Below are 13,748 nucleotides of genomic sequence, written 5' to 3'. Positions count from 1 at the left end.
TTTCCATGGTTTCCCATTTTCACACCAGGCAGATGCTGGGGCTGTACTTTAATTAAGGCCACGGCCGCTTCCTTCCAACTCCTAGGCCTTTCCCATCCCATCATCGCCATAAGACCTATCTGCGTCGGTGCGGCGTAAAGCCAATAGCAAAAAGAAATGTAGAATGTAGTAGTTACTTTTCCAACTTCTTTGAAATTGGAAGGGTTCCTTCAGAGATAATCATAAGCCACAAATATGCATTTTCAGAGTTCGTTGAAATGTATGGACTGATGACCCAAACAACAACAAAAACATCATACTGGTAGCATTGTAAATTTAGTTATAGAAAATAAAAAAAGACTTCAAGTGAATGTGTGCTATTTCACTGACAAGATAGTTAACAGTGTGCACTGCTCTTACCATGCAGCCAATTCACCTGGTAGGCGTATTCAGTAAATGAAGATGCTGTCCCTCTTGTATGCCATCACTGCACAGTGCTTGAAAAGAAGCTTACAGTTGTAACTCATTCATAGTAGCCAACTTCCTAGGAGGATCTGAAATGAGCAAACTGAGGATTTGTTGAGCATTCCATTCTCCACATCCAACCTTGTCAGCACAAACAAGCTATTTTTCATTTGTCAGATGTGGTTAAAGCAATAATTTCCATTTCTTTGCACACATATTTTCCATTGTCCTGGAAGTTTGAAAATATGCTTGTCGTGAAACTCCATTTCAGTAGCTTGCCAACTCTGCTTGCTGTATGTCCTCCGTCGTCTCGTAGCATTGGCTGCACATCTATTCCTTCATAATACTGAAAAATAATAATCAGAGGGTGCCATGTGTGGACTGTTGGCAGGGTGTAGCAGGACTTTCCACCAGATTTTTCTTATTTTCTCCTTGGTGAACTGAGCAGAGTGAGGGCATGTACTATCGTTTTGAAGGATGATCTATCCAGGGCATTTATCATACAGTGCCTTTCCCTGGCATTCACTTTATACAGAATATTGACGGATCACTCCACCAGATCAGAAGACCACAAATTCATGCAGTGAATGTCCGCATAATTATTGCAAAAATGGTAGTATGCATGTTCTTATCAATAATTACAACTTGAGGACCAAAGATGTCCATCACATATAGGTCAACTTTTTAATACCAAAATAACGCAAGATTAGAACCACATTGAAGGATATAGTAACACACATGTATATCAGAGGAATATTTTTAATGTGTTATTTTAACCTCCCCCGTTTTAACTGTGCAGTGTTTACACTATATGTACGGTTTTTCATCAAGACCACATTTTTTCTTACAAGGACAAATGATCCCAATAAATTTTAGACGCATGCGCAAGCAACATCAATTTGAATAGACTCATATGTAACCACAAAAATATTATATAACAGTAAGTCAAGACATACAAATTGTACTATATTATGTTACTGGTGATTGTAATTTGCATGTAATGTCTTTTCTGTTTATGAAATTAAGCTGAAGATGACCCAATACAATAGGGTTGAAACTAGTCCCAATATGTAATAATAATAATAATAATAATATCAAAATAATGTTGCTGAAGAGCCTCCATGGCTCAGATGGCAGCACGTCGGCCTCTCACCACTGGATACCGTGCTTCAAATCCCGGTGACTCCATGTGAGATTTGTGCTGGACAAAGCGGAGGCAGGACAGGTTTTTCTCCGGGTACTCCGGTTTTCCCTGTCATCTTTCATTCCAGCAACACTCTCCATTATCATTTCATAGCATTTATCACTCATTAATAAATCACCTTGGGAGTGGCGACCCCATTGTAATAACAGCCTATATATGTTTCATTCATTACATCCCTGAACCGGTCAATGACTGGAAAACAGGTTGTAGGTTTTCATTTTTCTTTTTTTTTTTTTTTTTTTTTTGCTAGGGGCTTTACGTTGCACCGACACAGATAGGTCTTATGGCGACGATGGGATAGGAAAGGCCTAGGAGTTGGAAGGAAGCGGCCGTGGTCTTAATTAAGGTACAGCCCCAGCATTTGCCTGGTGTGAAAATCGGAAACCACAGAAAACCATTTTCAGGGCTGCCGATAGTGGGATTTGAACCTACTCTCTCCCAGATGCAAGCTCACAGCCGCGCGCCTCTACGCGCACGGCCAACTCGCCCGGTGTTTTCATTTTCAGTGGTGCTGAATAGGTGGATGTTCCCATCCTTGTTGATAGTGATCAATTGTCATTACGGAAAAAGAAAAAAAGAATAATAATAATAATAATAATAATAATAATAATAATAATAATAATAATAATAATAATAATAATAGAAGATCCACCATCCAGAAGACCAAGATGGGCTAGTTAAGAAATGAGGAGTTGAGGAAAGAAGCCAGAATAAAGACATTCCTACTAGACCGAATCGGCACATCCAGACTAGGGTGCTGCGGGCATGTGATGAGGATGGAGCCTACAAAAATAGCCAGAATAAGTTTGGAAAGACAGGTGGAGAAGAAATGACCTGCAGGAAGACCTAAAACCTGATGGATGGTCATGATCAAGGTTGATCTAGTTACCAGAAGATGGACAATGGATAATGTTCTCCATGACAAGTTGTATATGGACAGGAAGAAGTGGAAGAGGCTCATTAACAGTACCCAGGAAACTGGAACTGTACAATAATGATGATGATGATGATGATGATGATGATGATGATGACTACTTTTTCAGAGATGCCACCAGCATTAGATTCAGCACCAATGAAGCTACTGTATATTCATAAACCACAGTGAGATAAGTAAAGCGGGAAAGAACTTTGCATATCTGTGGGTAGATAAAATATAAAATTAAAGAAACAGGAAACTGACAGCTATTTGTACACGTTAAAGTCAATGGAAGATGTTAAGAATCTGTCTTAATGATTGAAAATGGAGGATGTAAATTGTACTTTTCATGTTTAGAATCAGAATATCAGAGGGCTGAATACAAATATCACTGAAATGTATACTGGTACTCATGCGACATATTTAGCATGATGGTATTAACTGAAACTTGGCTCCACCTAGGGATGTATGATAATGAAGTAATTACTGAAAAATATGACATATTTTGATGAGATTGGAAAGACAGGACAGAAGATGGTGTTTTAGTAGCAGTTTGTAAGGAAAATTCGGCAGCTAGCAATAACGTTGGAGTGAATCATCTTGAAAACTTTGTATAGAAATCAGGTTAATGCAAAAGAAATATATTAGTAACCTGTTTTACACCTAATTCCAGTATTGAGCTCTACAATGATTTTTATGAAATATTCAATAAAAATTAGTTTTTCCAGAGAGATAACGCAATAATACTAGGAGACTTTAACCTTCTTTTAATTTCAGGAAAGAATTATAATCTGTTGCAAGGAGTACCTAAGTACAGAGCCTTTCCACATTTCTTACAGTTATATAGAATGACATGAATAAATAACATTCAGAATTCTCACAATATAACATTGGATTTAATTTTGACCAATTTAAATGTTAGTATAAAACTGGCAAGAGGATCAGAATCTCTTGTACCAGAAAATCCGTACCATCCTTCTTTGTCTGTTGAATTATATGTGAAACAAATTGCAAAATCAATTGAACCTCAAAGAGTTATAAATTTCATAAGGCTAACTTTCATCAACTCTATGTGACAAAGATTGGGATGAATTCGAGAATTCAAAGATCTGAATGAGGCATTGGTTTACTTTTTTAGGATATTTGATTCAGTAATAGAGAGAACTGTACCTAAACGAAAATGTTTCAAGAAAGCATTGTATCCATGTTGGTTTGCAAAAGAAATTATTTCCTTAATAAAACTCAAGGAGTATCATAGGAATTTTCCAAATTTTGCCTAAATAAATACAAAGTTATTAGAAGGGAAACTGAAGCTTTAATAAGTAAGACAAATATATCGTATGGTTTAGAATTAGAATCAAGTACTTGGAGTAACTCTAAAGCCTTTTGGGACTTTATTAAATGTATAAACAGTGTTGCCAACTTAGCAGATTTTCCACTAAATTTGGGGGAATTAGAAGACTGCCTGCCGGGCTGAGTGGCTCAGACGGTTAAGGCGCTGGCCTTCTAACCCTAACTTGGCAGGTTCGATCCTGGCTCAGTCCGGTGGTATTTGAAGGTGCTCAAATACGACAGCCCCGTGTCGGTAAATTTACTGGCACGTTAAAGAACTCCCGCGGGACTAAATTCCGGCACCTCGGCGTCTCCGAAGACCTTAAAAAGTAGTTAGTGGGACGTAAAGCAAATAACATTATTATTAGAAGACTGCCGGCGGAGAAATATATCATTTAGCGGACAGCGGATTTTTTGGCGGAATTCTAGATTTATTATAGCGGAATTTAGTGGTTTATCCATTTTACGTTTTTTCTAAATTTTGTACTCCAGTCCGTCTCTAAGCTATTCCGTATTTCTTGTCAGGAGCTAGCAATCACATGAGGAAAACATGTTATTTGGATTTGATGTTATGAGATCATGGTATCATAAATTTGTATTGCGTGGGGAAAGGGTACTTTTATCTTAGTTGACGAATGATGACAGATAATGAAACTGTGAGACAGTAGCATTTATATTTATGCTATGAAGGAAGAAAGTTTAATGAACTGGTCTGTTTTGTGTGTGGCCGTTGAGATAGGGGATTCACGTAGTTTGCACCTGGCACTAAAACGCCTACAAGCTTTAGCTCGCCGGCTCGCAGACAGGGGGTTAATCCCAGTAAAACTCACAGATCAGGTGAGTGCAGACATTTATTATTATTATTATTATTATTATTATTATTATTATTATTATTATTGCTCTCTTTTTGCTAGTGGCTTTACGTCGCACCGACACACATAGGTCTTACGGCGACGATAGGATAGGAAAGGCCTAGGAGTTGGAAGGGAAGCGGCCATGGCAATAATTAAGGTACAGCCCCAGCATTTGCCTGGTGTGAAAATGGGAAACCACGGAAAACCATCTTCAGGGCTGTCGACAGTAGGGTTTGAACCCACTACCTCCCGGATGCATGCTTACAGCCGCGCGCCTCTAACCGTACGGCCAACTCGCCCGGTTTGCTCATTTTTATTGCTCCTTATTTGAGATCGGATTTCTTGGCGGAATTTTAGCGGATTTTTAGTAGTATTTAGCGGATCTTGAAAATATAAGTTGGCAACACTGTGTATAAAGAAAACCAATAAACTTTCAAATAAAATTATGTTCAATGGAGCTATTTTAAATAATAGTAAAAAGATTGCAGATGCTTTGCTTCATTTTTTAAAGGAAGATATTCTCAACAGGTACCTTCTTACTCTATTACAGTATCAGATATATAAGAAATACCTCATATTTTGCCAATTTTTAATATTGGTGAAAATGAATATTCAAAAGCAGTAAAGAAACTAAAGCCTAGTAAATCAAGTTACCCCTATGGTATACCACCATATGTTTTGAAGTGTTGTGATGAAATACTGAGGAAACCTTTATGTAAGCTCACTGGACAAAATGCTAGTAACCCTAGTGCGCACGCGCAGATGGATCGTTAAGCCTGTACAGATGGCTCAGTGAACGAGTCCCATGCTCAACCGCACACGCACTGCCTCTACGTGAGCATAAGGCAGTAGCGATCAGTGAGACATTGATGTTTCAAGTGGACAGTGTACATCAACAAGGGTAGATGTAAGGATATGACAGAGTGGCATAAAGTGGCAATCGTGTTTGGCCGTGCCCATGGCCATACGGTGCGTGAAGTTGCTGGATTTGTTGGTGTTTTGCAGTAGACTGTTCAGCGTGTCTGTAAGCAGTGGTGTACTACATGTGAGAACGAAACACGATGTCAGAATTGTGATGGGAAAAAGATCCTGACTGAGAGGGACCGAAGACACGTTTCATGGCTTGTGAAACATAATCACTTCAATTCTCTGTCAACAGAATCAAAGGCCTTTTTAAAATCCACAAATATTACTACTATGTCCTTGGAGTTCAGTTTCTATGACAAATTGTTGATTTTAAATTAAATGTTTTGTTCTGAACAAGATCTACCTTTTTGAAATCCACCCTGATATTCACCTAATTGCTTGTCAAATGTTGTTTCTACTTTGTTCAGCAAAATCTTTGAGAATACCATGTAAGCAATTCGCATCGGGGTTACTCTCCTATAGTTATCAACATTTTGCTTGTCACCTTTTTTAATGCAATGTATGTTTGAGAGCCACTTTCCATTTTTCCAGAATCTTCTAATTTCTCCTAAATATCTATCGCTCTTGAATGATTTTTGGCTGAGAATACTTCAGAAGTTCAGCTGTAAGAGTCCTCTCCAGTAGCTTTATTGTTTTTCAGGCTGTTATTATTTAATTAATTTCTTCAATATTTGTGGCATATATTCTACATTTTCATTTATTTCTGGGAATTCCAACTGATGGTTTGGTTCAGGGCAGTTTAAAAGTTGATCAAAATGCTTTACTATTGTTTAACAGTTGTCACTGTTGTCTAGGCCAATTCTACCAGTTTCATCTTTAAAACATATAAAGGGCTTGATAGCTCTTTAATTTACTCTTAAAAATCTGATAGAAGTTTTGTGTGTTATTTTTAACAAAACTGTCCTGCAATTCAATAAGTTGTGATTTTTTCTAATGATCTTTTAACTCCCCTTATTATCCTTGCGGTGTCTTTCCTGTGTTGTTTGAATTGTTTATAGCCATCCATCCTTCTAGACCATTTCTGCTTTTTCCATTGATTCATTCTTTCCGTTAAGACATCTTCACATATTTCATTCCACCATTTTTTTCTTTTAGGTTGAGCTAGTCCAAATATTTTGTGAGCTGCACTGGTTATTTCTTTAGACAGATCTTGCCATTTTCCATGTTTAGTTACTTTTAATTTTTCTTGAAATGCTTCTAATGTTTCTTGAGTGATTTGTAGCCTATCAATGTTATATTTCTTAATTCATTCCCTCCTGTGATTTCTGTGGAGTAAGAATTTGAGCTTAATTTTAAACAAGTAATATAAATAAATTAGGTACGTGAATCCCCTAAGGGACAGTGCTCAGTTTAACTCATCAGGTGAGCAGGTCCTGAAGAGCATTATTATATTGGTTAATCTCTAGTTTGTTTCATGAAAACATATTACTGCCTATTGTACAATTGTGTAGTCTCACCCCCGAGTGGATGCAGTTGTGTTTTTCGGGATCAACAATCTACAAAAACACACTGTTACATTATTGACACGTGTGCACTTTTCTCCCAGCGTAAACTTGCACTATTCATTCTCCGAATGTTGTAGAAGTTTCTTGTAAGTTCTTGAGCTTATCCTCCGTTGAAATTCTCTTGACATACATTACATGTGCATATCCTCCTTTCACTATGTGTTCCGTGATGAGTTATCATATCACTACTTCATGCAAACGTCTTAATGTCTGTTTGACATCAGTCTTGCTATTCTCCCGAGTGATCAAAAGATGACCATCACGGTATCATCCTCTTCGTTGAGGCGTACAATTGTATGTTGTTGTACTTTGCCCCTGTCCTGAGAACGTACTTCAACATACTTTACACCTGCGTGGCTTCTTTCCGCAGTGTACGCGAGGATGATAATTTTATATTCACCATTTCATAAAAACCTCTTTTTGTATTCTTGGCACTTTTACTGTTTTATCCTGGAGTGATCAGAGAGGTGACTTTCAGGTTTCCCTCCTTGTGGAAGCGCACTGTTGCATATTTCACTGTTGCACAATTTCTATAATATGTGTCTTAATCGACCTATCTTATCCCAGGGCTTGAACCAAATGTGTATCCCATAAGGTTAGTGATCTCTGCACACAGGTTTTCCCAACTCTTTCCACTCATGCCTTATCTTTGCTGTTCTATTCCATTGTTTTTCCTCCCCATCTTGCAAACCAGTCTGCCCATCTAGTTCTTTGCCTTCCCACGTTCCGTCTTCCTTCTCTCAGATCCTACATTGTCATTTTGTAAGTCCATCGATTTTGCTCCAGTTTCGCTATGTGTCCTCCCCATTTCCATTTTAGCTGATCAGCTGTCGTCAGAGCATCTTTCATGCCGGTTCTCCTTCGTATATCTTCGTTCCGTATTCTGTCTCTCACAAGTATGAAGGATGAGTTTTCCACCTAGTACGGACAATAAAGCTGATAAATTATAGTTCTGTCTCTCAATGAGACCTGGAGTATTTTTCTTTCCATTTTGCGCTAGCATATCTGGAAAATTTGCCTTTGTTTTAGTGTTAGTGCCCAGTTTTGGCATCCATATAGTAGGACCGGTATCACACATTTTTGTAGGACTTCAGCTTTAAGGGTGAGTTTCTGAGTCTTGTCTGTCAGTATGAACTTTAGAGACCAGAACCAGACAAGTAATGGTCAGAGTCAAATTATCTGCTTCTTACTACCTTGACTTTCTTTCTTCTTTTTTTTTATGGCTGCATGGTCCATTTGAAATTTACCTTTGGAGATATCCATGTTTAAGCTTTTCTGAGATGTTTTTGAAGTTTGAAGGAGGTTGACATTAACTTTAGTTTATCGATTTTACAGGTAGTCACTAATCTCATTCCATTTTTCTTCTTTCTTTTGTGTGCTGGATATTCCCCTACCGTTGGACTATGAATTCTTTTTCTTCCAATTTGGGCATTGAAATCTCCTAGTAGTACCACTACATTTGATTTTGAAACTCTAGATAGTTGATCATCTACAAGATCCCAGAATTCGTCTACTTTATTTGGATTCCTGATGTCTTCACTTATTGGTGCAAGGCAGTTAACAAAGGTACAGTTCTTTTTTGCATTTGATTGTGTGGAGAGAGAATCTTTCAGAGCTAGATTTGAATTCTATTAGATAGTCAACAGCCATTAACAGTAATTAACTGAGTCAAAACTGAAAAGAGATGGCTTCAGATATTATAATTTGTTTTATGTACATAAAAGGCTGTACCTAGAAGTAGCATTCTTTTCATAATTTTTTATTGCAGGTTTACTCTTAAAGATTCTGTAATCTTTTGTCTTGGACACATCCTCACTAAAAAAATCTGGGTCTCTTGTACTGCTAAGAATTGAATTTCATTAATTTCATTTCTATCTAGGAGGAGTTCTAATTCTGTTTTTTACCAACCTTAAGCAATGAATTTACATTAAGATTACCTGCAAAAAATATCTGTTTGAATTTAAGTTTGGAGAGATTCCAAGGATGCTCCGACTCATCCTTATTGCAGACGTTAGTACTCCCCAGAACCCTAGATCCCAACGCATTGCATAACGCAATGGTGGATTTCTCGTCTGAGCTGCCATGTAGGGTAGTGCTTTCTTTCAATGGCTTTTCCATTCTGCAAAGGAAATTATTTTCAGGGTAGAGTTAGTTGTTTATTATTATTATTATTATTATTATTATTATTATTATTATTATTATTATTATTATTATTTCCGATGAGGCCTGCTAAGGACCACGTTCCAATTTCAATTCAGTTCTTCATACTGTGTTGTTTTCTCTTCCACTCCTTCCAATATTCTTTTTCACTATGCTGTTTCCTTCTGTCCTCGGACCACTTTGCACCAGGCTTCTTGTTCAATCTTCCTTGGAATCCTTCCATACTTACTACCCTCTTTCTAAAAATTTCTCTGTCCATAGTTTCTTCTTTTCTTATATTATTTCTTTCTAAATCTTTCCTTACTTCTTGAATCCAGCTATTTGTTGCCCTTTTTTGTCCCAAAGGTACTTGAAAATCCTTTTTGTTAATCTGGAATCATCCATTCTGTAAATATGTCCGAAAAATTGCAATCTCCTTTTTCATATGGTTTCTGTTATGTTTTCTATGTTCCTGTATATTTCATCATTAGATCTTCATTTCCATACTTCTGTTGTTTTCACAGGGCCTAAGATGTTTCTCATGATTCTCCTTTCTAGTACCTCAAGTTTATCTAATCATAGTTTAGTACCAGGCATTCACTTGCATATAAGCATTCCGGTTTCACCACTGTCGTATAGTGCCTTATTTTAAGATTTTTAGATAGACACTTTTTGTTATAAAAATTCTTTGTGATACCATATGCTCTTTCCATCTTGTGTACCCTTTCTTCTACTGCAGATTTGTCTAAACCATTTTCTTGAATTATTTCTCCCAGATATTTGAATTTTGTTACTTTTTCTACTGCACCATTATCTGTTGCCAAAAAGTTTGGAGCATTCTTGATGTTTGTAATAAATTTTGTTTTTTCTACGGAGATTCTCAAGCCTAATGGAAACTTGAATGATTCTCAAACCTGTCTTGTTGGCTATTTCTTCCAAGCGATTCATTTGTGTTGTTGCACTTGTTAGGTTTTCTAACAATATAGTGAAATCGTCTGCAAATGCTAGGCAATTTATTTCAATGCCTTTGTTTTTTCTCCCCAAAGTTACCGGCAAAATGTTATGCTCTTTAAGCTTTACGTTCCAATTTCTTACAATTTTCTCTAGAACACAGTTGAATAGAAGGGGTGACAGACTGTCACCTTGCCATACCCCTGTATATATCTTAATAGGTTTGGATATCTCACCCATAAATTTTACCTTTGAAATTGTGTCAGTAATGGTTTCACGTATTAGGTTTGCTAATTTAGTCCTCACTCCAAATTCACGAATTGTTTTATCTATGGTTTCCCTTTTTAAAATCTACAAAAGTCACAACAATGTCTTTTGAATTCAATATCCTATGGCGAATTATGGATTTTAAGTTAAATATTTGTTCTGAACAAGATCTACCTTTTTGAAATCCAGCTTGATGTTCATCCAGTTGCTTGTCAAGTGATGTTTCTACTCTATTCAGCAATATTTTTGAGAATACCTTGTATGTGATTTGCAGAAGAGAGATGCCTATGTAGTTATCAATCTTTTGTTTGTCCCCTTTTTTATGCAATGGGTGTATTAGAGCCTCTGTTCTCCAAATATCTTCAAAGATTAACTGTAGCTCTTCAATGATTTTTGACTGACACCATTTGAAAATTTCAGCTGTTATAGAGTCTTCTCCACTAGCTTTATTATTTTTCAGATTGTTAATTACTTCTTTAATTTCTTCAGCAGTGGGTGGTATATGTTCTTCCAGATTTTCAGGTGTTTGAGAGAATTCCAACTTATGGTCGGGTTCAGGGCAGTTTAAAAGTTTATCAAAGTGCTTTGCAAGTATTTCACAATTCTCAGCATTGCTTAGGCCAAGTCTACCATTTTCATCTTTGAAGCATAAGCTAGGTGCTTGATACCCCTTTAACTGACTCTTAAAAGTCTGGTAGAAGTTTCGAGAGTTGTTTTTAACAAAACTGTCTTGCAGGTCAATAAGTTGTGATTTTTCAAAAGTTTTATCTCCCCTTATCATTCTAGCAATGTCTTTCCTTTGCTGTTTGAATTGGTCATAGTGCTCAGTCTTTCCAGAGGATTTAAACTTTTTCCATTGTTTTATTCTCTCTTGTTATGCATCTTCACATATTTGATTCCACCATGGTTTCTTTTTAGGTTTGACTAGCCCAAATGTTTTCTGGGCTGCATTGGTTATTTCTTTAGATAAATCTTGCCACTTCCCATGATGAGATACTTTTATTTCTTCCTGAAATGCTTCCAATGTTTCTTGTGTAATTTGATGTCTGTTTGTGTTTTATTTGTTTACTCTTTCCCTTCTTCTGTGATTTCTGTTGGGTAATAATTTTAGTTTGATTTTAGACAAGTAGTGATCGGATTCCAATTCTCTGCTTCTTACTACCTTGACATTCATAATTTCATGTTTCTTTTGGATACAGCTACATGATCCAGTTGAAATTCACCTAGTAATGGATTTGGAGAAATCCATATTTTAGCTTTCCTTGGCAATTTCTTGAAGAAAGTTGACATTAACTTCAGCTGAAAATTTTTACAGATGGTAATTAATCTCATTCCATTGATGTTTGTTCTTTGGTGTGCGGCATATTCTCCCACTATTGGTCTATAAATTCTCTCTCTTCCTACTTTGGCATTGAAATTGCCAAGTAATATCACCACATTTGATTTTGGAATTTTAGATAATTCATCATCCAGGAGTGTCCAGAATTCCTCTACTTTATTTGGGTTCTTTTTGTTGTCTTCATTTATTGGTGCATGACAGTTAATAAAAGTATATTTTTTATTTTTGCAGTTCATTGTTAAAAGAGGTATCCGTTCTGAGCAGGATTTGAATTCAGTTACATTGTCTAATAATCTTTTATGGACATAAAAGGCTGTTCCCAAGGGTGGCATTCCTTTCATAATTTTAATCGCAGGTTTACCTTTAAAGATTTGATAATCTTTTGTGTATTATTATTATTATTATTATTATTATTATTATTATTATTATTATTATTATTATTATTTAAATCTTCTCAGTTATATTATTTCAATTTACTGCAGATCCTGCCAGTAACTCAACTTCAGAAAACAGCCTTATTACTGCACAGAGTCAGGTGGATGACAATGGAAATGGGACACCAAGTTTGGAGGTGGAGGAAGAAGATCAGGTGGTAGCTCAAGAGCCCAGTAGTAACGGAAACGACGAGAGCAGCATTAACAGTGCCGAGTGTTCAAGCTATGGTGACAGTTTAGAGGGCAGAGTTTCCCTCTCAGCTGATCGCACTCGCCTCATTCGGAGCAAGTGGCTTGCAGATGCTGGACCTAGCCATTTAAACATTCTTAGTCGCACCTCTGCACCTGGTGAAAAGCAAACATTTCGACTGCAGTGGTGTATCCGAGAAGAAGTCAGTTCTGCAGATAAAATTGCCCTCAGCTTTGTTGGTGAGTGTTAAATTCTTTAAATTGATATTTTAGTGAATGACATGTCATAGTTTTCTATCATATTTTAGCCTTTAATTTAAATATTGTTTCCTGTGTTTTTGAAATATCTTCACTGATCACTAGAATGGGAGTAATTGTAATGTGCAACATTTCAATTAATGTAATTATCACTTAAAGTATTTCTAATTTCTTGAGTGCAAATTAACAGTGTAAAGGTGGAGTCTTTGATTGATAACCTCACAAGGATATACTAACGACAATACAGGCTTTACAATGAAATTCATTTTATGCAAAGAAAAATGTATCTAATTGTGGAATACAATTCAAAATAGCAATCAGGGGCAAATGAATATGTATGGTACAGAGCAAAGAGCAGTGGAGGAAAGGAAACTACAAAATTAGTACCAGTAGATATGACAAGATGTAAATGTTTATTTTCAGGACATCAGTGAATTGTTTCTATTTACTGAGATTTTTGTTAAGCTATGAAGGACCCATTAGTCTAGGATTATCTCATATTAGCAGTCCTATTGTGGTAGTGTTCGAAAAGACATTCAAACGTGCTTTTCTACTGGCAGAAAAAATATCCAGACACCATGAAATAAGGAATGTAGAATGCAAAATTTTGGCATTGTATTTGTCAAGGTAACATATTTAATTGATTAAAGGTACAAGACTACAGGTTAATATCCGCGTGAGAAAAGCCATCGCAAATGTGCCATGCTGGTCCATTAATAACCGGTGTAATCGCCTGACTGTTGAATGCAGGCATGCAAACGTGCATGCATTGTGTCGAACAGGTGCCAGATGTCAGCTTGTGGGATGGAGTTCCATGCCTGTTGCACTTGGTCAGTCAATACAGGGATGGTTAATGCTGGTTGTGGATGACGCTGGAGTTGTTGTCCAATGATGACGCATACGTGAGCGATTGGGGACAGATCGGGGGATTGAGCAGGCCAAGGCAACATGTCGACACTCTGTAGAGCACATTGGGTTACAGCAGCGGC

At 36.8% G+C, this 13,748-nt stretch overlaps 1 protein-coding gene across 8 annotated transcripts in view; it reads left to right on the top strand.

Annotated features, from left to right (window-relative positions):
• The window catches only part of LOC136864684 (uncharacterized), a 281,939-nt gene that overhangs the window by 105,740 nt on the left and 162,451 nt on the right, over window positions 1–13,748 (top strand). For all 8 annotated transcript variants that reach the window (XM_067141995.2, XM_068225901.1, XM_068225896.1 and 5 more), the window contains one exon: window positions 12,361–12,741. In XM_067141995.2, the coding sequence (XP_066998096.1) occupies window positions 12,361–12,741 (381 nt within the window). The remainder of the gene's footprint in view (window positions 1–12,360; window positions 12,742–13,748) is intronic.

Source organism: Anabrus simplex, chromosome 2 (assembly GCF_040414725.1).
Source record: "Anabrus simplex isolate iqAnaSimp1 chromosome 2, ASM4041472v1, whole genome shotgun sequence".
Taxonomy (NCBI): domain Eukaryota; kingdom Metazoa; phylum Arthropoda; class Insecta; order Orthoptera; family Tettigoniidae; genus Anabrus; species Anabrus simplex.
This window is presented reverse-complemented; position numbering and strand designations above follow the sequence as displayed.